The following is a 25,664-nucleotide window of genomic DNA, read 5'->3' as shown; positions in this document are numbered from 1 at the left end:
TGAATATTTTAGAAATAGTAAGTTTTCTTACCTTCAAAAGTTCAAAGTAATGCAGACAGTGGTAAACAGGGGCTAGAAGTAGTCTGGGTAAAACATATTGGACAGCTTCTTTGAAACCTTCGCCTATTGACTAGAAAAGAAAGTGATTTAATTTTTTTTGTTTACTTTTCTGACATCATACGTCTTAATTTAAAAATTACTGTACCTGCAAATAAAGCGCAGCCCCAGGCTTTGATAACTGACTAAGGAAACGATCATGAAAACCCGGTCGTAAAATATCTCGAGCATACGATTCATATGGATCAAATGCCAGTTCCTTAGAAAATAAAGAAGGTAAAACATAAATAATCTACTACTATAGACACAGAAAAATTACGGGCATGCCTACACCAGCACAATTACATTTTTCTTTTAGCGTCTCTAAACAACAAAAATCTACAACTATTAATTATAATTTTAATGGAATAAATCCCAATATTCTTAAGAGAACAAATGAGTTCTTTCTGATGAGTAATAGGATCCTTATATGTTATAACACTTCTCATTAAAGGATTCTATAGAGTATTATCAACAAACATGGACATAAAGAATGAGAAGACTTTTGGTTCTGGAAAATAAATGAACAGAGTTTAACTTGAACAACAAGAATATAGACATCAACAGCTAGGTAGGGTGTAAATGTAGAAGACTGCAGCCAGATAATTATTTTCTAATAGTTTTTTCTTGGCGATGGACATTTACTGTCATATGTAGACCAGAGGTAACAGTTTATATCATCTTAAATTCCTTTATACAGGCTCACAAAACAATTAAATGATTTAATCCAAACTGCTCCAAAATTTTACCATCATCATTAATATCACCAATCATTAATAAATTAAATTCTAATGGCTCAGTCTGAAAGAGTAAAATCTCCTGGTTTCGGTAATTCCTAAGGAAAATGAGAACAGGTATCTTGATTTTAGCAGAAAGAACAAGGTCACTACTCTTGTCATCCTGTGTTCTGTCCCAGTATAAACTGTTACGAAAACGGTGCTCTAGAGTCTAGCAAGAGCTCATTTCCATAAAGGGTAATTCTAGAAAGAGGAAGAGGACATCTAGTGGCTCAGCATAGTAGAAGTTGGCAGGAGGGAATGGGAGAACCACTCACCGATGGCTAGGTATCAATCACACTAATGTGGTTCAGATTGCTTAAGGAAAGTCTGAATAGTAACAGCACCAGATCAGGAGTCAGAAGAGCCGAGTTCTGGTTGTTGTGCAGTGCAAAATAGCATACAATGTTCCAAGCCCTCCTGGATTCTTTGAACCGGATCCTAACTCATTTCCCAACTTTGACTTCTTCAACGGTCTTCTCGACTAAAAATTTCTATTGTAACACCAGAAATTGCAGTCCACTGTATGTTTTACAGAAATGGATAGTAAGGGTTCGGTAACAACAAAAGGAAGAAGTCAGGTATGAATGGAGTGGATGGGAAACAAGACTAAATCTCTGATGAGATGCTCACATCTTGGGTCTCTCTGAACTACTAGAAATTATCATATGCAGCAGACATGCTTGCCTTCCTCCCTTTTCAATAATAATTTATTGCAGAATTTTCATGACAGCTATGGGTGAAAAAAAGCCTTTATAGATATAAAAGTTTAAAAGCACAGGCTTAGGAGTCATGGAGGCCCAGGTTCCAATTCTGACTCACTAATTATCTGTGTGACATCAACAAACTGCTTACTCTCTCAAAGCCTGTTTTCTCATTGGAAAATGTAGATAATACTTACTTCACAGGGTTAAGAAATCAAATGAGATACCCTACATAAACTGTGTCTGGAACAGAGTAGACACTGAATAGATGGTAGTTAGTGTTATTCTAAAATAACTAATCTCGAGAGAAAACAAATGGACAATTAAGTGGGAATTCAAACTCTTTTCACATAATTTTGTTCTTGAGGATAAATTTGTAAAATGACAAGCATTTTAAGAATGCAGGTACTAATTAATAATTTTAGGTTAGGTTCACTGTTAAAATGTAACAGAATTCATAGAAAAATATACAATTTGTCAATACACATGATTGACAAAGTGTAGCAACCTAACCTAACTATACCCACCATCTAAAACGTGAGAAAGTTCAGCATTTTATAATACTTGCCTTAGTTTTTTAAAAAAATAAACAAAACAATATAGATATAATTGATCCCTCTCTCACAAGCTCATCTATCCCTGCTGATCCCCAAGGGAAGTCACTACCCTGAGTCTGAATCTTATTCCCATTGTATTTTTTAATATAATAATTATATACGTATGACGACACAAGACAATGCATTGTTTTGCCTGCTTTCAAATTTCACATAAGTATCATAATGTATATATTCTTTTGTTGTTTTTTGTTTGAGTCAGAGTCTCACTGTGTCGCCCAGGGTGAAGTGCAGTGAAAGGATCATGGCCACTGCACCCTCAATCTCCTGGGCTCAGGTGATTCTTCTGACTCAGCCTTCCAAGTAGCTGGGACTATAGGGGCACGCCACCACACCTGGCTAATTTTTTATTTGTTGTAGAGATGAGGTCTTGCCAAGTTGCTCAGGCTGGTCTTGAACCTCTGGGCTCAGGCAGTTCTCTTGCCTCCACCTCCCAAAGTGCTGGGATTACAGGCGTGAGCCATCATGCCTGACCGATACAACATATATGTTCTTCTGCAAGTTGCTTTTTATACTCAGAGTTGTTTTCAAGATTTATCCATTTTGATTCATGTGTTGTTTTCTGTTTATTTTAAACTCTGCATAATATTCTACTGTCTGACTATACCACTTTTCTTTATTCTCCAATGATTGGCAACTGTTTCATGTTTCTCACAATTATAAACAATTCTGATTAACACTTAGTATACAGGCACCTTGTTTTATTGTGTTTTGGATATACTGTGTGGTTTTTTTTAAAACAAAATTGAAGACTTGTGGCAACCTTATCTCCAGCAAGTCTGTTGGCCCCATTTTTCCAACAGCATGTGCTCACATTTGGTAATTCTTGCAATATTTCAAACTTCATTATTATTATTTAAACATCACTCACTCACCATTCTGAAAGTACTAGGGTCATTAAGAATTATGCTAAATCTACTCTGCCTGTGCCCTATAAGTGAAACAGCAAAGCCTGGATGACAGCACATTTGTTTTCAGCATGTTTTACTCAATATTTTAAACTCATCATTGAGATGTACTGCTTAGAAACAAAGATTCCTTTAAAAATATTTACATTGAACCTAGTCACCTGAGACCTCTGATGGAGACATACAAGGAGAATAATGTTGTTTTCATGCCTGCTAACATCACATTCATTCTGCAGCCCATCAATCAAGGAGGAATTTCAACTTTCAAGTCTTATTTCAGAAATACATTTTGTAAGGCTATAGCTGCCGTGGTTAGTGGTTCCTCTGATGGATCTGGGCAAAGTCAATTGAAAATCTTCTGGAGGCTGGGCATGGTGGCTCAGCCTGTAATCCTAGCACTTTGGGAGGCTGAGGCAAGAGGATTGTCTGAACCCAGGGGCTCAAGACCAGCCCGAGCAACTTAGTGAAACCTCATCTCTACAATAAATCACAAAAACTAGCCGGGCATGGTGGCATTTGTCTGTAATTCCAGCTACTTGGAAGGCTGAGGTGGAAGGATTGCCTAAACCCAGCAGGTCGAGGCTAGGGTAGCCGTGAGTGTGCCACTGCACTCCAGCCTGGGTGACAGAGTGAGACTCTGACTCAAAAAAAAAAAAAGAAAGAAAGAAAATCTTCTGGAAAGGATTCATGATCCACAGGAGGAGGTCAAGCTGTCCACACTAATAGGAGTTTGGAGTTGATTCCAACCCTCATGGATGGCTTTGAGTGGTCCAAGACTTTAGAGGAGGAAGTAATTGCGAACCAGAATATGAAGCGGTGCCTGAAGATATGACTGAATTGCTGCAATCTCATGGTAAAACTTGAACAGATGAAGAGCTGCTTCTTATGGATGAGCAAAGAACAGGGTTTCTTGAGATGGAATCTACCTCTGATGAAGATGCTGGGAACATTTTTGAAATTATAGCAAAGATCTTAGAATATTACTTTATCAGTGTGGCAGGGCTTGAGAGGATTGACTCCAATTTTGAAGGAAGTTCTACTAGGGCAAAAATGCTATCATACAACATCACATGCTACAGAGAAATCTTTTGTGAAAGGAAGAGTCAATTGATGAGGCAAACCTTACTGTTGCCTTATTTTGAGTAATTGCCACAGTAACCCCAGCCCTCAGCAGCCACCATCCTGATCAGTCAGCAACCATCAGCATCAAGGCGAGATCCTCAACCAGCAAAAAGGTTAGGATTCGCTGAAGGCATGGATGATCATTAGCAATTTTTTTAGCAATAAGATATTTTCAAAATGTAAGTGCATTTTTTTGACATATGCTCTTGCATACTTATTACAGTATTCTACAAACATAACATGTACAAGCACTGAGGAGCCAGAAAATTCATATGATTTTACTGCTTTACTACAATATTTTATTGTGATGGTCTGAAACAGAACCCACAACATCTCTGAGGTATACCTGCATGTCTTTTTTTTTTGAGTTGGAGTCTCACTCTGCCGTCCAGGCTGGAGTTCGGCGGCATACTCACGGCCACCTCAGCGACAACCTGCTGAGCTCCAGTGATCCTTCTGCCTCAGCCTTCCAAGTAGCCAGAACTACAGGTGCACGCTACCATGCCTGGCTAATTTTTTATTTATTGTAGAGACGAGGTCTCGCCAAGTTGCCCAGACTGGTCTTGAACCTGCAGGCTCAGGCAATCCACTCACCTCAGCCTCCCAAAGTGCTGGGATCACAGGCTGAGCCACAGAGCCCGGCCTGCCTGCATGTCTTATTGGGCACATTTGCATGAATGTTACTAGAGCACATAAACTAGAAGGGGAGGTTGCGTTCTAAAGTGGCTGTATCAATGTATGTGTTTACCAGCAGTGACTTTTCCCAATTGTCCACTTCATCACCAGCATTTGGTTCTACTAGACTTAAAAAAATTGTCAGTCTGAGGATGGGGGGCACATACAAACACAAAGGGTACCTGGTCCACTACCAGGGGGAGTGAGGGCCAGTTAGAAGCCTAAACTTCACCTGCACGCAGCCTACTTGTGTAGTCAGTCCTCACTTGGACCCTAAAACTCTATCATAATAAAAAAAAAAAGTTTGTCAGCTTGATGCCATGAGAGTAGGCCATGTCTTTTTCTATGCATTTCCCTGATTAGCAGTAAGGCCAGGAGTCTGCTCATGTGGCTGTTGGCCATTTTTATCTTACCTTCCGAGAGTTGCATGTTAATAGCCTTTGCCCATCTCTACTAGCGTGTTGTCTTTACTCTTTAAATCAATAGTTCCTTTAAAAAAAAGTTTTATGAAGATATAATTCATAGGCATTCAGGTCACCTATTTAAAGGTCAAATTCAATGATTTTTACTTTTTTTACAGAATTGTCTAGTCATTAACATAATCCATTTTAAAACATTTTCATCACTCCAAAGAGAACCCACATACTTCCCAATCCCCTAGTCCCCTACAATCCTAGGCAACCTCTTGTCTACCTTTTGTGTCTCTCTGGATGTTTCATATAAATGGAATCATACAATTTGAAGTCTTTTGTGATTGGCTTCTTTCATTCAGCATCATGTTTTCACAGTTCATCCATGTTGTAACATGTATCAGCACTTCATTCTCTTAGTTTTAAATTTTTTACATTATAGTAAAGTATACATAACCTGAAGTGTACCATTTTAGCCATTTTTAAGTGTACAATTCAGTGGCATTAAGTACATTGCACAATGTTGTGCAAATATCACCACTATCCAGTCCCAGAACTGAACTTTCATCATCCCAAACTGAAATTCTATACCCATTAAACAATAACCCCCCAGTCCCTCCTCCCCCTAAGCCCTGGTAACTTCTACTTTCTGTCTCTGAATTTGACTACACTAGTTACCTCATCTAAGTGGAAGCATAAAATATCTGCCCTTTTGTGTCTGATTTACTTAATTAGCAAAATGTTTCCAAGGTTCGTCCATGTTATAGCATGCATTAGAATTTCACTTCTTTGTAAGGCTGAATAATATTCTATTATGTATTTACCAATTTTATTTATCCATCTATTGATGGGCATGTGGGCTATTTCCAGCTTTTGGCTATGACACATAAAGCTGCTATAAACACTGGTAGACAAGGATCTCTTTGAACCTCTGCTTTCAAGTCGTTTGGGTATGTACTTAGGAGTGAAATTGTTGGAGCATATGATCATTCTATGTTTAACTTTTTAAGAAACCAGCAAACTGTTTTCCATAGCAGTTGTATCATTTCACATTTCCATCACTAACATATGGGGGTTTCAATTTCTCCACAACCTTATCAACATGCTATTTTCCACTTTTGTTCTTATTTTTAGTATCAGTCATTGTAGTAGACGTAAAGTGGTATTTCTTTGTGGTTTTGATGTGTTTCCCTTATTGCTAGTGATGTTGAGCATCTTTTTATGTGCTTGGTGTTTGTTTATATCTCTTCCATGGAGAAACAGCTATTAAAATCCTTTGCCGATTTTAAAATAGGGTCATCTTTCTGTTTTAAAATATATACACTGAATACTAGACCCTTGTCAGCTATGTGATTTGCAAATATTTTCTCCCTTTCTGTAGGTTGTCTTTTTACTTTCTTGATGGTGTCCTCTGAAGCAAAAAAATTTTTACTTTTGAAGTCCCTATTATGTTTTATTTTTTAGCTTGTGCTTTTGGTGTTATATCTAAGAATCCTTTGCCAGATCCATGCTCACGAAGAATTAGTGCTGTCTTTTCCCCAAGGAGTTTTATAAGCCTAACCCTTACATTAAAAAAAAAAAATCCATTTTGAGTCAATTTTTGGATAGTTTTTGACAGAAGGGTCCACTTCATTCTTTTGTGTTTCTCTTATAACTACATGGTATCTTTTCTTGAACAGAAGTTTTAAAACTTTAATCTCTTCCTTTATGGTTTGCTCATCTCATGTGTACTTTTTTTTTTTTTTTTTTTTTGAGTTGGAGTCTCACACAGTCGCCCAGACTGGAGAGCAGTGGCTGCTTCCGGCCACCGCAGCCTCGACCTGCTGGGCTCCAGCGATCCTTCCGCCTCAGCCTTCCAGTAGCTGGAACTACAGGCGTGCACTACCACACTCGGCTAATTTTTTGATTTATTGTAGAGATGAGGTCTCACCTGCCCAGGCGGGTCTCGAACACGCGGGCTCAGGCAATCCACTCACCTCAGTCTCTCAAAGCGCTGGGATTACAGGTTGAGCCACCAAGCCCAGCTTCATGTGTTCTTTAAGAAGCTTTTCCTCCCTCAAAGTCAAAATTATGCTCTCCTATATTTTTTCCTCAATGTCTGAAGTTTTACTCTTCGTGTTTAGATTTTTATTAAGAACTTTTTGTGAATGACATGAGTTATGGAATGAATTTTGTTTTTCATACAGATAACCAGTTTTGACCCAGCATCATTTATTAATTAGCTCATTCCTTCTCCATTGGATACTGTAATCTCTGTCACATATCAGGACATCAAAGCTCCTTAGTCTGTTCCTCTAATTGGTACCTGCACCAATACGACACTCTTATTTACTGTGGTTTCATAATAAACCTCAGTACATGATAGGACACATCCCCTCAACTTGTTCTTCCTGAGAATTGTTATTTTGCCTCATTCTCACACACAAGTTGTACGATCAGCTTACTACGCACGAAATTCACAGATTATTTTGAGGACAACTAGCATCATTACAGAATGAGTCCTTCCAGTCATATATAGGCCTATACATTTCCATTTGTTCAGATTTTCCTTATGAATCTAATTATCGTTTTCTTTTTTTTTGAGTTGGAGTTTCACTCTGACGCCCAGACTGGAGTGCAGTGGCCGCTCCCGGCCACCGCAGCCTCGACCCGCTGGGCTCCGGCGATCCTTCCGCCTCAGCCTCTCAAAGCGCAGGATTACAGTCTGAGCCACCGAGCCCAGCCTAATTATTGTTTTCTTAACAAAGGTACTTTATATCTTTAGTTAGTGTTATTTTTGAGTACCTTATAGTCTAATTTCTCTAGTGAATGCAGTCTTTTAACTTTAATATATTCGACAGAGAAGAGCACAATAATGCTACCAGTTTTTACAAGCTGATCTTTTATCTAGCAACTACACTGAGCTTGCCTCCTAGTTCTAATACTATGTATATTTTATTGGGTTTGCTATATAGACAATTTTTATCGACTACAAAGAGGACAAATTTGTCTTGTCTACTCCCTTTTTGTACCAGGTGGTACCCTCTACCAGAATGCTGTGATAGTGACATTTTTTTCTGGTTTCTCAAGTCTCCTATAGTTTAACTATTATTACATCTCTCATAGATTTTTGACAACTTTAAAGAAGTTCATGAATGTTTATTTTATGAAATGCTTTTTCTTACTTGTTGGGATTTTACCATTAATATGAAATATCACATTAAAACTTTTTTGGTAAATGTTAAACCACATTAAGAGTAAATTTCCTAAGATATATCATACTTGGTCACCATGTTTTATTGTATTATAAACGAATGCATTCGTTGCCAATTTTGTTAAAATGAAAGAGCGTTTTATACTTTTCTTTTGGACTGTCCTTATCCAGTTTTGATGATATATTTTATAATCCTGATAAGCTTAAATTGCTTTTCACTGTCTCTCTTCATTAGGACAATCTGCAGAAGATTAACTGTTTCTTGAAGATTGTTAAAACTCATTGTCTTAGACTGTTTTCTGTCGCTGCAATTGAGAACCTGAGACTAGGTAATTTATAAATAAATTTATTACAGTGCTGGAAGCTATAAATCCAAATAGGCAGCCATGTCTGGTGAGGGCCTTCTTGCTGGCAAGGACTCTGCAGGGTCCTGAGGCAGCATAGTACAGGGCATTGCGTGGCGTGGGGCCTAGAGCACGTGGGTTCAGGTCTCTCTTCCTCTTCCTATAAGGCCACCAGTGCCATCATGGGGCCCAACCCTGATGGCCTTATCTAATCCTAATTACCCCCTCTCCAGAGGTCCCACTTTCAATCAACAAATGAATTCAGAGTGTAAGTTCCCAACACATTAAATATGGGGGACATAGTCAAACCATAGCAATCATAATTCCTGGTGTTAGGCCTCTCAAGTTGTTTGTTTATTCTTACATGGTTAAACTTCAGTCACCTTCAAAGTACTCTCCATTGGATGCAATACAACTATCAAGATGCTTTTTCCACTGTTCAAAACAGTTTTTGAGTGCATCCTGCTTCTGCCGTTTTTTATTTCACCTCTTCCACATCTGCAAAACATTTCTCTTTGAGGATGTTTTTCATCCAGAGAAACAAAAACAAGTCACTCGGGATGAGATCAGTGAATAGAGAGGGTGGGGCACAAGGGTCATGCCATTTTTGGTCAGAAACTGCTGAACACTCAGCACAGTGTGGACAGGTGCAATTGTAAATCACCCATCGTGAAATGGGCAATTGCATTGAAAGAATCTCCAAAAAAAATATCACTGAATCTGAAGGCAGTCTCTCACAACACCGCTAGCTGGTACACTGATGCTGATGGTTCCTAGAACACTTACCTAGTGGGGAAAGCCTGCCCCCCAAAAGATAATTTTGGGATTTTTTTGGGTCCTCTCTAGTGTTCTCTTAGATTTATCCCGTTATCTTTCTTGTTTCTTGGATTGCAAGCTTAACTCATTTATTTTAATTATTCCCATTTTTTAAAAAAAAGGTGTAAAACTGTAAGTTTCTCTTTGGAGTGCTTTAGCTGCTGCTGTGGTTTGAATGATGGTGGGTTCCAGTACTGATGTTGAAACTTCATCCAAAATGGAACAGTATTAAGATATGTACCGTTGGCCCTTGAACAACAAAAGTTTGAACTGTGCGGGTCCACTTATTCCAGAAGTTTTTTTTTTCAACCAAATGTAGATCGAAAATAGTATTTGTGGGAGGCAAAACCCTCATGTATAAGGGCTGACATTTTGTAAATACAGGCTCTGCAGGGCTGGTGCAGGATTTTAGTGTGTGAGTATCTGGGCATGCAGAAGCAGTCCTGGAACCAATCCCCTGCATATACTAAGGAACAGCTCTGCATGTGAGCACATGTGTACACGTACGCATACGCGTATACACACACACACACACACACACACACACACACAGTTGCCCCTCGGTATCTATGGGGGGTGGGTTACAGGATCCTTTGAATATACCAGATCCACAGGTGCTCAAGTCCCTTATATAAAGTGGCATAGCCTTTGCATATAATCTACACATATCCTCCCGTATTTTTAAATCATCTCTAGATCACTTACAATACCTAACACAGTGTAAATGTTATATAAATAGTTGTTATATTGTATTGTTTAGGGAATAATGACCCCCAAAAATTCTGTAGATGTTTAGTACCAATGCAGCCAATTCTGTTCTTTCCCCTGAATATTTTTCAATTCATGTTGATTGAATCTACAGATGTGGAGCCCATGGATACAGAGGGTTGACTGTGTGTATGTAATTAAACCTTCTTTTATTCTGATCCTCTATTGCCTTACTAATCTTTTTTCTGTGTGATTATTAATTTCTGAGGGAGCTGTGTTAAAATTTCCTACTATGATAGCAAATGTTCCCATTTCTCCTTGTCAACCACTACTCTAATAACCACTAATCCCAAAGATGTTTAACTACAAATGAAATCATATAGTGTATACGTTGAGTCTTCTTATTTCATTCAGCATTATGCTGCTTTTATTTTGTTTTGTTTTTTTTGAGTTGGAGTCTCACTCTGTCACCAGACTGGAGTGCAGTGGCTGCTCCCAGCCACCACAGCCTCAACCTGCTGGGCTCCGGCGATTCTTCCGCCTCAGCCTTCCAAGGAGCTGGAACTACAGGCGTGCAGCATAACAAGCTGGGCTCGGTGGCTCAGCCTGTAATCCCACGCCTTTGGGAGGCTGAGGTGAGTGGATTGCCTGAGCCCGTGGGTTCGAGACCCACCTGGGCAACTTGGCGAGACCTCATCTCTATAATAAATAAAAAATTAGCCAGGCATGGTAGCGCACGCCTATACTTTGAGGCTTGATAATTAGGGATATACACAGTTATGATTGTTTTATCTTCATGATACCATCCCTTTTACTATTAGGTAGTGTTTCTAATTATTTTTACCTCAAAACTTACTTTGTCTAATTATATCAGGTAATTCCAATATTATTGCTATGCCAGGTTCCTTTGATTTGTTTTTATTTATTATGATTTTCTATCCCTTTATCTTAAATATTTCTTTGGTTCTGTTTTAGATAAGTCTCTTGTAAGCTACATAAAACAAATTTTTAAAAATCAGATATGTTCATTACTTTCCTTAAATAGGCTGCTTCATCAGTTTATGTACACTGAATTCCTAAAGTCATTGGATTTATTTGTATCCTATTTTCGTTTTCAATATCATTGTTTTTCTTTGCTTCATTTATTGCTTTCTATGATAGTGGAAATCATAAAAATATTACTGTAGTTCTTTTCCCCTTGTCTTACATTGTAAGCTATAGGTATTTGTAGTCTTTTGGTGATTTTCTTAAATGTCTTCAAAAATCAAGTATGGATATCTGTAAATTTTTCAAGCAGAGTTTAAAGCTAGTCTTCTGTCAGAAATACAAGTTCACTTTACATACTGTGCATTTTATTACCAATACCTAGAAATACAGTTTAACCTTTCCTTTTAGAGACAAAAACCAAAACTTGATTTTTAAACTATTTAGTAGTTCATTGACTTTACCAATTTCTTTCTCAGAATTATTTATTGACTTTCCTGAGTACAACTTTCCCTCTTGCTGGAGAACACCAATGCATACTTCTTGTAATAAATATCTATGGGTAGTAAACTCTCTCGGTCATTGTAAATTTGGAATAGTTTTTATTTGTTCTTCACTCTTTCTCATTTTTTTGTTAAACTGAAGTATAACTTACACAGAGTCCACAATGTGATGAATTTCTATCTTGTGTGCAATGCATTTGTGGAACTACCACCCAGATAAAGCAAATGTTTCTGGCACCTCAGAAGGCTCCTTCTTCCTCCCTTGTCAACCACTACTCTAATAACCACTAATCCCAAAGATGTTTAACTACAAATGAAATCATACAGTGTGTACGCTGAGTCTTCTTATTTCATTCAGCATTATGCTGCTTTTATTTTGTCTTGCTTTTTTGAGTTGGAGTCTCACTCTGTTGCCCAGACTGGAGTGCAGTATCCACTCACGGCCACCGCAGCCTCGACCTGCTGGGCTCTGGTGATTCTTTCGCCTCAGCCTTCCAAGGAGCTGGAACTACAGGTGTGTGCTACCACGCCTGGCTAATTTTTGATTTATTGTAGAGATGAGGTCTCGCCAAATTGCCCAGGCAGGTCTCGAACCCGCGGGCTCAGGCAATCCACTCACCTCAGCCTCCCAAAAGCGCGGGATTACAGGCTGAGCCACCGAGCCCGGCTTGTTATGCTGCTTTTATTAGTGGTTCATTCTTATTTATCACCACACAGCATTTCAGTGTGTGAATGTATCATTAATTTTCCATCATGAATAAACCTGCTACAGACATTCTTAAATATGTCTTACAGTAAAGTTAGACACTCATTTTTGTTTGGTATATGCCCAAGAGTCAGAATACTGGGTCACTGGGTCTGCTGTATACCTAGCTGTAGTAGATATATCAAGCCATTTTCCAAAGTGGCTATATCAGTTTACACTCCCCCCACACCAGCAATGTGAAATTCTCATTGCCCTGTGGTTTTATTTATTAATTTTTTTTTTTGAGTTGAAGTCTCACTCTGTCGCCCAGACTGGAGCTCCTCAACCTGCTGGGCTTCGGCGATCCTTCCGTCTCAGCCTTCCGAATAGCCGGAATTACAGGCATGCGCTACCACGCTCGGCTGATTTTTTGATTTATTGTAGAGATGAGGTCTCGCCTGCCCAGGCGGGTCTCGAACCCGTGGGCCCAGGCAATCCACTCACCTCAGCCTCCCAAAGGTGTGGGATTACAGGCTGAGCCACCGAGCCTGGCTGCCCTGTGGTTTTAAGTTGCATTTCCTGGATGAATAAAAATATCAAGCACCTTTTCTTCTTTTGTGAAGTACCTACTCTGGTCTTTTGCCTGTTTTGTTTTGTTTTTTTTGTTTTGTTTTAAGCTGAGCTAGCTTTTAGTTATTGATGTAAGAAGCTCTTTAAATACTCCAGATATCCCGAGTCTTTCATTGGCTATGTATATTACAAATACTGTTTCCTAGTCTACAGCTTGCCTTTTTACTCTCTGAATGTTGTCTTTTGATGAGCAGATGTTCTTACATTTAACTCAGTCTAATTTATCATTTTTTTCTTTGATGGTTAGTGCTTTTATGTCTTTTTAAAGAAACCTTTGTTGGTTCCAGTGTCACAAAGATCACTTATGTTTTCTTCTGCCAACTTTGTTATTTTAAATTTTGTACTCACTCTTGAACAACAGTATAGTTGGGTAGAAAATTATATTTTCCCTTGCACTTTGAAGATATTACTTAACTGACTGCTAGCCTTTTTGTTAAAGAGAAACCTGCTGTCATTTTTACTTCCTTTGCAGCTAATTTTCTCTTTTCTCTCTTCTAGTTTTTAAGATTTTCTCTTTATCTTTGATAATCTATAGTTTCCCTACCTTGTTTTTAACTGTAGGCTTATTTTATTTTTATTTATCCTAAACAATATTTGGAATTCATTTTTTGATCTGGGAACTAAGGTCTTCATTTCTGGAAAATTCTCATTTTTTTCTTTCTTTAAATATTGCTTCTCCATTATTCTTTTTGTCTGGAACACCTATTAGATATAACATTAAGCCTCTCATTGTGACCTTTATTACTTTTAGCTGGTCCTTCATATTTCTTATCTTAGTTTTTGTGTCACATTCTCAGTGAATTTCTCAGTTCTGTCTTCCAGTTTACTAATTTTACCCTTGAACTGGGTTCAGCAAATGTTATACTATATAATGAGTGATTTAAATGTCTGCATATGTAATTCTAAATATCTCTAATTGCTTCTTTTGATACCTATGCATTCATGTTTTCTTTCTTCCTACGTTTGTTTTACAATGTCTTCTTTATAAATAGATAATAGCCTTCACTGATCTCTTTGAGCATCCCAAGCTTTTGGTATATCTAGTACACAAAATTAATTTTATTTGGAATAAATTCATGTTGATTTTGTTAGATATAATTCTAAGAATTATAATTTGCCTTGCATTTTGCAATTTTGTATTATAAGCTTCTGAGTGGGAGGTTTTTAATTTGTGGTTTCTTTTTTTCTCCCATCCCTTTATGCTTACTCTTCCAAACCAGAACCTGTTCTTAAAATGACTTTGGGGACTCAGGCCTTATGACCACATTGGATTAATGCCATAGGAAATTTTGTTACATTATTGTGGTAAAGGCAGTGTCTTGTCTCCTACCTCAACTCCACCACTTTCTATAACCTCACTGTAGACAGCAGGTAGGCAGATTTTTCCCAGCATCCTATTATAAGCAGGGTCGTAGAGTAAGAAGTCTTGCTCTGGCTTGCATGAAGCACATTCAGTCCTCATTGTCCTTAAGAGCTGAAACACCCAGATATCAGAGCTCACTACCTGAGTGCCTTCCATTTCTGATCTTGTTTTCAAGTCTATCTATGCGTAGTCCACTTCTTTCTTTTTTATACTTTATTACTTATTATGTGTTTGGGGCAGGAGGGAGGGGCTAAGATGATGTTTGAACTTACCATTCTATTTTGTCTGTGTGTCTTAATTTTGTTTTTTTTTAGTCAGAGTCTCACTCTGTCACCCAGGCTGGAGTACAGTGGCATGCTCACAGCCACTGCAGCCTGGGTGACAGAGTGAGACTCTGCCTCACGTGATCCTTCTGCCGCAGTCTTCCAAGTAGCTGGAACCACAGGTGCACACCACCATGTCCAGCTAATTTTTTGATTTATTGTAGAGACGAGGTCTTGCCAAGTTGTCCGAGCTGGTATTGAACCCCTGGGCTCAGGCAATCCTCTTGCCTCCACCTCCCAAAGTGCTGGGATTACAGGTGTGAGCCACCATGCCCGGCTTGAACAGCTTAATTTTAAAATGTTTTTACAAGCTTAATACTGTTACACCAGAGTAGATTTTAGAGTGAGAACATAGCAAGAGCTCGAAACCTCAGAATGACTCTCAATGATAACTCACTAGGACTCATTCATATCTTTTAGCATTTGGTCTAAGAAGAAGGTTACCTGTTTTTCTACCCCATGGTATTGGAATTACCCAAGCCCTGGAGCTTACTTTCCTATTCACTTCGTTTCTCCTATTTTAAATAATAATGCAGTTATGATATGTTGAATAGCTTACTGTGTGAAGGTGGTTACCCAAATACTTCAAATAGGTTATTTTATTTAATTTTCACAAAATCCTGAGTCTTAGTACAGGTTGGGTATCCCTTATCCAAAATTAAGTGTTCCACATTTCAGGGTTTTTCAGATTTTGGCATATTTATAGTATATGTACTGGTTCAGCATCCCTAATCCAAAAATCTAAAAATACTTGGAGTATCATGTTGGTGCTCCAAAAGTTTTAGATTTTGGAGCATGTCAGATTTTGGATTTTCTGATTAGGGATTCTCAACCCATATTAGCATTCTTATTTTACAAATGAAGATATGGAGGTTTAGAGAAATAAGTTGCCTATGGTCACACAGCTAATAGCAGAGCTTTGACTGGACCACCAGCAGTCTGGCCCCAGATCTAAGTTTTACAGCCTCTTCTTTGATGGGTCAGTCCTTGACTTTTCTTAGCCTCGCTATGCACGATTGACATACAGGCCACTGGGGGTCTGCCATAATACCTCCCCTTGGTGGTATCTGCTTTTCTCTAATGAAAGACCACATTTTCCATGTTTGGTAAGATATCAGAAACATATGTTGGCATGAATATGAAAAAGGAGCAATAACAGTAACAGATAAGTAGCCAGCAGCTAATATCATGACTTTAACTGGAAATAAGAATTGAGATTCCCAGTCTCAATGCATATGGAAGCTTTTATGCAGATTTATTTTGGTACATAATTGATGTACTTACCTCTGCTAAGTCTTCAAAGCAGCTTCCTACCAGTGGATGGGGACTGCCTTCATCTGTCATTTCTACAGTATCTTCTATGTGGCCCAGTAACTTTATACTAAGTTCATGTATATCTACTATACGACTAAATATATTTTCCACATCCTGTTTGGGGGAAACACATTAATTCAGTGAGGATATATAATAATAAAAAACAAATCTAGAGCCAATAAGTCATTTTATAATCACAAAATTTAACATGGCAGATACAGTAAGAAATTTTAATGACTTACAAATATAAATAAAAGATAATTCAAGAATTCCTTTTGCAATAATATACAGTTTGCAAATATATTTCTCTAGTCAGTGATTTCAACCTTTTGGTCTCAAGGCTCCTTCACACTCTTAAAAAATTATTTAAGATTCCAAAAAGGCTTTGTTCATAACTATGTCTTTTAATATTTACCATATCAGAAGTCAAAATCAAGTTTTTTTGTTTTTTGTTTTTTTAGTTGGAGTCTCAGGCTGGAGTACAGTGATTCACTCATGGCCACCGCAGCATCGATCTGCTGGGCTCGGGCGATCCTTCCGCCTCAGTCTTCCAATTAGCTGGAACCACAGGCATGCACCACCATGCCTGGCTAATTTTTGATTTATTGTAGAGATGAGGTCTTGCCAAGTTGCCCAGGCTGGTCTTGAATCTCTGGCCACAGGCAATTCACTCGCCTCTACCTTCCAAAGTGCTGGGATTTTAAGTGTGAACCACCATGCTCAAATTAAAACTAGTAATTTTTTAAAAAATTAATTCACTTAAAAATACCAAAAACCCACTGTGTTAACATAAATAGCATTTTTAGAGACAGTAACTGTATTTTTCTAAAGCCATAACAAAACACAAAACATTTAGTAGAATGGCAATGTTTTACATTTTGCAAATCTTTAACATGTAGCTTAATTGAAGACAGCAGAGTTTTCATATTTATTTCTGCAATCAATATGTTGTGATGCATTATTTGGAAGTATATGAAGAAAATCTAGCTTTACACAAATGTGTAGTTTCTTTTCTTTTTCTATGTTATTTTTCTGTTGTGAGATATAACTCACATCCCATAAAATGCACTCTTTTAAAGTGTACTTACCGAGGTTTTCAGTATTGGTTGTACAATCATTGCCAGCATCAAACTGGAGAACGTTCCATGACTCCCCAAGCAGCCCTGCGCCCAGCAGCAGCCACTCTCCATTCCTCCCTTCTCCCTGCAACCACGCATCTACTTTCTGTCTCTATGGATTTGCCTATTCTGGGTTTTCAGATAATAGAGTGGATATCCTTCTCTGGTACCACACCAAGTTTCAACAAATGGTAGTTTCTTAAAGGTAAATGCAATGTGGAATCTGAAACTGTAGCAATTTTGTATTGTTACATCAAAATCCATTGGCTACTATTATTTGACTTTGTTATTTTTGTCATTGACTATATTTGTTAAATCAACTTTGAAATATGGTTCATATACAACAAGAAACTCCTATTTCAGATGTTCTTGTGATGAGAATTTATGTAGCTATTCATTCTCGTGACCACCACCATAATCAAATACAGAACCTTTCTGCCACTGAAGAAGGTTTCTTTGTGCCCCCATCCTCATCAGCCCTCACTGCTCTCGCTCCCAGCAAACCTGTGATCTGCTGTCACTACAGAAGTGTCTTTTCTAAAATATTAAATACATGAATCATATCTAGTCTTTTGTGTCTAGTTTCTTTGCTCCTGTTTTTAAGATGCACCCATATTGTTGCATGCAAAACTACTTTATTCCCTTTTATTACAAGTACCATACCACAGTACGGACAGTCTACAATTTGTACACTCATTCACCTGTTAAATAGACATTTGGGTTATTTCCAGTTTTTGGCTATTGTAAATAAAGCTGTAACCATGCGCAGTGGCTCACACCTGCAATCCCAGCACTCTGGGAGGGTGAGGTAGGAGGATTGACTGAACACAGGAGTTTGAGGCCAGCCTGAGCAACACAGCAAGACCTTGTCTCTACAAAAAAAATAAAATCAGCCAAGTGTGGTGACATGTGCCTGTAGTCCCAGCCACTCAGGAGGATCACATGAATCCAGGAGTTCGAGGCTATAGTGAGTCATAATGATGCTACTATACTCCAGCCTAGGCTACAGAGTAAGACCCTGTCTGTCAACAAATGAATGAATGAATGAATGAATAAAGCTGCTATGAACATGTTTTCATTTCTTCTGGGTAAAAACCTAGGAGTAGAATTGCTGGGTAGTATGGTTAATTTGTGTTTATTGTTATAGAAAACTGCTAAGCTATTTTCCAAAATGTTTATACTAGTTTACATTCTCACAAGTAATGTGAGGATTTTATATTCCCATAGGCAGATGCTCCACATTCTTTTGACATTTGGTATTATGAGTCTTTTTAATTTTAGCCTCCCTAATGAGTATATATCACTGTGCTATTGTGGTCTTGTTTTACATTTATCTGATAAGTATTGATGTTGATCACCTTTTGATGTGCTTTTTGGTCATCTTTTGTCCTTGATTTTTAGGTTCTAGGAAATTTTTGCCTCTTTTTTACTCTTATTTTTTTGAAAAGTAATTTACAAACCATGCAATTCACTCAGTTAAAGTGAACAATTCAGTGGTCTTTACTATATTTACAGATTTGTACAACCATCACCACAATCTACTTTTATTTTTTAATGTTCACTCGTTGCCACAACTCAAGCTCAGTCCCAGGCTCTGCAATAAACACTATTTTCCCATCAGCATTTATGGCCATGTGGCTACAGTTCCAGGAATTATACGTAAGCCCCTTAGACAACCTCACCTGCTCTCACTCAGCATTTCCCCAGGACCCAAGGAGGTTGGTCTGATTACTATTGTAAGGTCAGTAATCCTTTGTCTAAGTTTCAGTGTTCCGGGTTCCCTTCCCCTTGTGCTCCCAATAATATTGCTGTCATACTTCTAATATGGTAATTACCACAATGACCACAAATTGTATTACAATTTAATTTTAGGTTTACATCTCTATCTTGACTAAATTTAAGGGAAGGAATTGTTTCCTTTTTTTTTTTTTTTTTTTTGAGTTGGAGTCTCACTCTGTCGCCCAGACTGGAGTGCAGTAGCACACTCCCGGCCACTGCAGCCTTGACCTGCTGGGCTCCAGCGATCCTTCAGCCTCAGCCTTCCAAGTAGCTGGAACTACAGGCACACGCTACCATGCCCAGCTAATTTTTTGATTTATTGTAGCGATGAGGTCTCGCCAAGTTGCCCAGGCAGGTCTCAAACCCGTGGGCTCAGGCAATCCACTCACCTCAGCCTCCCAAAGTGTGGGATTACAGGCTGAGCCACTGAGCCCGGCTGGAATTATTTCTTATTCATCGAATCCTTACAGCTAAGCATGGTACCTGAAGATTCAGTTAAAACTGATGAAGTGTTGTTTGAATAAGTCAAATGAGTCAAATTAAACAGAAATATCTTCCACCTAAACAAGAGACTTTATTCTCTCGAGTACATGAAAGATTCTGTGAATTTATTTTCACTTACATAATCAGTGTACTTTGGATTTTGTCTTTTAATTTCTGATGTTTAATTTCTTGAAACTGTTGCAGCACTTTACTTATGATCATGAATTAAGTACTACAACTTAAAAAATATAACAGATTAGTTACCACGAACTATACAAATTCAAATTTGAAGTGACCATGCAAATGTAAAAACATAAGCAAATAGACATATATACAATGATACTTACATTAGCTGAAAACAATTTTGAATTGGAGACAAAGGGCTCTCTAAAAACCTTTATAATTAAATTTAGTTCCCTTATATATTGTCGAATTTCTGCCATGAATGCTTTCACCAAGTCATAATAAGTTTGTTCTCCTGAGGTGGAAGGCTCTTCATCAGTTAAAGAAAGTATATTTATGTCTTCTACATCTTGATGAAACATATCCATCAACACCTACACAGAGATGGAAAAAAGTATGATCGAATAGGAACATATAGCCGCACTGGAAGATCAATGCCTACATTCTTTGAACCCAGCCCTTACATGATTAAAAAGCAGATCTACCATTGCCTCTTCTTGAGCATACTGCCAGCTTCCCTCCACAGCTTCCCTTCAACAGAATTCTACATCTGAGATCACAAGTTCTCTATCACCTCCAGAATCACTTCATCTGTCTGTCTTTCTCGTCAACCTTGTACAAGTCCAATCTGTTCAAATCCTTATGTGAATTTCCCTGGTTTGGTTTTCTCTGTCTCACCATCATCACTGTATTCCTTGGCCTTGCCATTTCATGTTTAAATAATTCTTACAGCTTCTATTTGATCTCTTTTCCTACATTTTTGGGGATAGGTCAAAGCAATCTATTTCCTCCAAGAAGTCGACTATTATTACTCTTGCTGAAACTCCTCGTTGCCCTGCTTGTGAACGTCTGCAGCAGCAGCATCCCTATAAAATGATAAATAACATTTACTCTCGTGCTACTTTCTGTTTTGTCCACTCTGGAGCCTTGTGCTACATTTCTCTTTTATCTTCTCCCTGTGTGAGGACATAGTAGGCACTCAAACATTTTGCATTTATCTGATTCACTAAAAAGCATCAAGGAGTTTATATTCCTTTATAAATAATACTTTTTAAAAACTAAATTCCTACTCATTTAAAAATGCCCAGACATTTGAAATTCTTCTTCAGTTAGGTAATTATCTTACTCTATATGGTCACATTCTCAAAGAACAAATAAACACTAGTACATAAGTAGATTCAATAATCAGAAAGAATATTCTAATCAGTAAGCATACAGTGAGGAAAATAGAATGAAATGCTTCATCAGAAACTATTTTCTGCAAAGTTATTTTCATAAATGAAAATACTGGGACAGTGACTAAAAGCTTTAGACTCAGACAGATCCGGACTTGAACTCCAGAAACTGAAACTTATCAGAAAATTCTGGACCAATTTCTTTATCCCTCTGAATTTCAGTTTCCCTTTATAAAATGTAGATAAGGGGCAACCCCCTGGAGTTCCCTCCCTTCTAGGAGATTTTCTGTCCTCTCAATAAATCCTGGCTTCTTAAAAAAAAAAAAAAAAATGTAGTGTAGATAAGATCACCTAGCATAAAGACCAAAAAGCAAGCCACATATATGCTTAACTTGCAGTAACTATTTGCTCTCAATATTATTATTCTAAAACCATAAAAGTAATATCTAAAGAAAGCTAGGTACTAAAGTAAAACTATCATTTAGCATTTTTACATTTTCAGAAATTGTTTTTCAAGTAAACCCATAACTTTATAAATCTCCCAGTCCCATAAAATTTTAAGAAATTCATTAGTAAAAGATTAATACTATAATTAACCCTAGTTGCAGCAGCATGTAAGAAAAAACTACATGACATATTTAAACACATTTTAATATTATATACCTAATATCTTATTTCTATAAAGTGATATCTTGAACACTTGTTATTAGATTATTGGTAATATCCCCCAATACATAATAATATACAATACTATTCTGTCTGAATAGTATGGTAGCATCTAATAAGTCACTAATAAAAATTTAAGAAAAGAACATAGAAGCTTAGTTTCCTACCTTGTCAGCACACATTGCCACTTTAATATCTTGTTTTGTAATTTCATAATGCCGTATATTTCTTACATAATTTCCCACCAGCTTTAAAATGTCTGCAGAAATGTACTCTAATACTGCTACTATGTAAACAGAGACCTGGTGGTCAATTTTATAACCTAGAACCTCCTGCAAAATTAAAAGAAAAGCATGTTTAAACATTGTATACTGCAAATTGAACACAGTGATTTAAATATATATATTTAGGTTAACTTTTACTGAGGCCTGTGATTATCAATACCATTCAATTTTAAGAGGCTCAACTATGAAAAATATGTACTGCTATACTATAGTATATAACTAAGCTAAGAAAAGGCAAGGCAAAATTACCTCTAAGCATGTAAAATACTTGAGAAGTATAGCTTACAAAGAGACAATCCCTAACCTGCAAAGAAAGGCCCAAGTTTGGGGAGGAGAGCAAATACTGTTTTTTACCTAATTTCGAATACCTGAAAGCAACTACAACGAACGAGTTTTTTCTTTTAAACAAAATGAAGATTAGTATATTACTGGTATCTAGGAAGATCAATTGACCATACATACCTCTATCCTTTCCAAGGGAAGCAGGGCTCCCCAAAACCTTAGTGTCATATTCCTGGTCTACCTGGCTGTTCTCCGGGAAAAAAATCCCTGCAATGTCCCACTGAACAATGGTAGTTGTTAAGACAGTGTTAAATAGTCCTAATAGTTCAGAGAAAATGGGCTTTTTTGGGGACTGGTCAGTTCCTATAGGATAACACATTCTATCTTCTAAACAAACCAATTGAAGGGGGAAAAGATACTTTGAAATACGTTTATTATAAGTTGAGGGCAGATTGCATTTACCTTTTAGGATATGTAAAAACTATTAAGTGTGTCATGATAAAGATGTGTTAAAATAAATGGAAAGGATAGTCACAATTAGATCACAAAACTCAACAGGTGAGATCATTAACACAGCACGTATATACCTCAGTTTTTAAATTCTTTTAGAATATAATTCAGCTGAGGTGAATGGATTGCCTGAGCCCGCAGGTTCGAGACCCACCTGGGCAGCGAGACCTCATCTCTACAATAAATCAAAAAATCAGCCGGGCGTGGTAGCGCGTGCCTGTAATTCCAGCTACTTGGAAGGCTGAGGCGGAAGGATCGCCGGAGCCCAGCAGGTCGAGGCCGTGGTGGCCGGGAGTGGCCACTGCACTCCAGTCTGGGCAACAGAGTGAGACTCCAACTCAAAAAAAAAAAGAATATAATTCAATGTGTGGCCAATAAAAATGATGAAGAGAGAATTATAAAGAAGCATGCAATTACTAATAATTTAGTAGTTTTCCATAACTTGCACATTTCTTCAGACCAGTTAGTAAGATAAAGGCAGATATTTCTATTAAAACAACCAAATGCAAAACATAAACTTAAATACCCAATGTTTACCATGAAATTTTAGACAAGATCAAGCAGACTTGAATTTTATAACACTATCCCTTAGAGCCTTGTGAACTTGACCTAGAAATTATTCAATCATTTTCTACCTCTATCACCTCATTTACAAACTGGGAATAATAAGTTTGTTAAGTAATAAAACTCAGAGACAATGTAAGCACGTATTAGCATTTTGCCTATATTAGAATATGTACAAAATTATTGACATCTAAATTAAGGTCTTAATTAGTACAATACCTGTATTTTTGTTGTAAGAGATAATCATAGTTTGTTCATTATTTTGAATTAAAATAGCATTATTAGAGTTTCTGGCAGTAATTCTACTAGTTCTAGAGAGAATCAACTGAGTGACCGATTTAAATGATAGGAGGGCGGAACAAGTTAGATGATCTTTGTGTTCAAGGATTACACATAGCCCTATGGCAGTTTCACAGAGGACCCTACACAAAATATTAAGGTCTAAAGAATGTATAGGAACACTTAGGTTTAGCCAACAGGGAGAAGTTTTATACATTCTCTCTGTGGTTCTAGTAACACCTGAGATAAACAATATCCTCAATGATAGCTTTCTTGTTTCTTTCAAATTGCCCATTACTACTGATGTCAAATGACTTTAAGTCAAGCTGCACAATTATACTTTCCCACAGCAGTTCACTCACCACATGAATCCTTGGAAAACTCAGAACAAGAGAATTTTATGTTTGTCAAGTCTATTATTCATAAAATATATTCTTATTATATGAAAATGGTGGGTTTTATTTTGCTTTTAAAAGTCAACAAGGCGTGTTTCCACATTACCTTTAACAAAGGATGGATTTTTTCTACTGGGAGAGACAGGGGGTTCCTCCGCTTCCTCTTCTCAATGGCTGACTGGGCATCAGCGATGGCCCACTTGTCAATTGGATGAGGGAAACTCTTTTGAACACGTTCCTTGGAAAATAGGAAAATAATAACATTAACAAATATGTCAAACAGTGCCCTTCACTTAAAAATTTACGTTTAAAATCAAAGAATACCAAAAGTAGAGCCTTTTCCATGTGGTGTAATTTACATTACAAAAACTGAAGCAAACAAAAAACTATATACATGCCAATGTATTAGTTCTTAATTAAGTAATTAAGAAAGTAAACATTCCTTCTATTATCTAGGAAAGAAATCACATCCTGAACTTCAACTTCACTATGGCAAAGTTAATGACAAGAATGAGTAGACGTTACCTTATACAGTACTTTTATAAGGTTTCAAGGAACAACACCTAAGATCAAGAAGCAAATCTCTAAACCCAATTCTCATTCATTTGTCCTTACTTTCAGTACCAGTGACAAGCTCAAGAAGCATTTTGCAATTGGAGCCTCCAAGACTTTATTTTCTTTTTTCTATAACAAAAAGGGACTTAACTTCAAAACTATTTACAAATTATGGAAATCGTTGGTTTGCATTAGTAACAGCAATTTTAATATACTGTAATTTATCTCTAAAGTCCTCCACAGGTCATTCATTTTTAACAAAATACTTCTATTTAATTTCCAGTAGTTATTTGTTAAAATTTCTACTGAAAGTTTACTGAAAGTGGAAGAACTCTGGTCACTGTAACAGCTGAATTCCTGACTTTAATAAAACTAACATAATTTACTTCAAACAAAAGGTGCTTTCATCTCAAGTTTTTTAAAGTCGACTTGTAGGAATCATAATTAAAACCAGTAGAGGTCGCTATTACATAACTTTAACACATATTTTGAATTGATTGACTAGCCAGTAACATGTCAACTACTAGATGAAACTGAACATCATCCCTAATTATAAATCAGTTGCTAGTAAAATGGAAAATAAAAAAGAGATTACCATGTGATACTCTGTAGGCGGGGGAGGAACACAATGATTCTAGGGCATATTATGTGCAAATTCATAGATTGAAAAGTATAACCTATTCGATTTTAATATATTTTCTCTCCATCTATGTTCAAAGCTAAATTAGCTGCCAAATAAAAAAGTGATCGTTCTAATTCTAATTAATGGAATTAGAAGCGTATTGAAAGACATCACTGTAATTAAAAATGAAGTTTACAAATCTTTTCAGCTGCCTGGTTGAAAAGCTATTTGCTAGGATTACAGTTTCATGGAGTAAAAGGCAAAACAAAGGTCCAAAACACGGGTCGGGGAGGGCAGGTGAGAAAGGAGGGGAGGGAAGGGCACAGAGTGGAAAGAAGCAGCCAAAACCCAACTCTCCTCTCTTGTCCAAGTTGATACTGCACACTTATCCAAAAAGGGCAGAGACCATGGTTTTCAGTTAAAATGTTTAAACATTTCAGTTAAAATGTTTAAACCACGGGTTTAACCCATGGTTAACTGAATGAGTGTAGCCATGCTGCAAGACCTAGTAACGCTATGACTCTGTGGTTGTTCAGTTTTTTAAATTATAAAGATGTGGGGTACGACTCAGGGTTAGGTATACAAATGTTGATTATGCAGG

General features: G+C 37.3%; 1 protein-coding gene across 1 annotated transcript in view; it reads right to left on the bottom strand.

The window, feature by feature from the left end:
- Nucleotides 1-28: 28 nt before the first annotated feature.
- The window catches only part of LOC103275119 (son of sevenless homolog 1-like), a gene marked incomplete at its 3' end in the record, with an annotated part of 33,023 nt that continues 7,387 nt past the window's right edge, over nucleotides 29-25,664 (bottom strand). Inside the window, exons 2-7 of the mRNA XM_008072537.2 lie at nucleotides 23,993-24,124; nucleotides 21,740-21,904; nucleotides 19,896-20,105; nucleotides 16,139-16,282; nucleotides 206-316; nucleotides 29-130 (exon numbers count right to left, since the gene is read on the bottom strand). Of these exons, the coding sequence (XP_008070728.1) occupies nucleotides 29-130; nucleotides 206-316; nucleotides 16,139-16,282; nucleotides 19,896-20,105; nucleotides 21,740-21,904; nucleotides 23,993-24,124 (864 nt within the window). The remainder of the gene's footprint in view (nucleotides 131-205; nucleotides 317-16,138; nucleotides 16,283-19,895; nucleotides 20,106-21,739; nucleotides 21,905-23,992; nucleotides 24,125-25,664) is intronic.

Source organism: Carlito syrichta, unplaced genomic scaffold (genome assembly GCF_000164805.1).
Source record: "Carlito syrichta isolate Samal-C Ts95f unplaced genomic scaffold, Tarsius_syrichta-2.0.1 Scaffold315330, whole genome shotgun sequence".
Taxonomy (NCBI): domain Eukaryota; kingdom Metazoa; phylum Chordata; class Mammalia; order Primates; family Tarsiidae; genus Carlito; species Carlito syrichta.
This window is presented reverse-complemented; position numbering and strand designations above follow the sequence as displayed.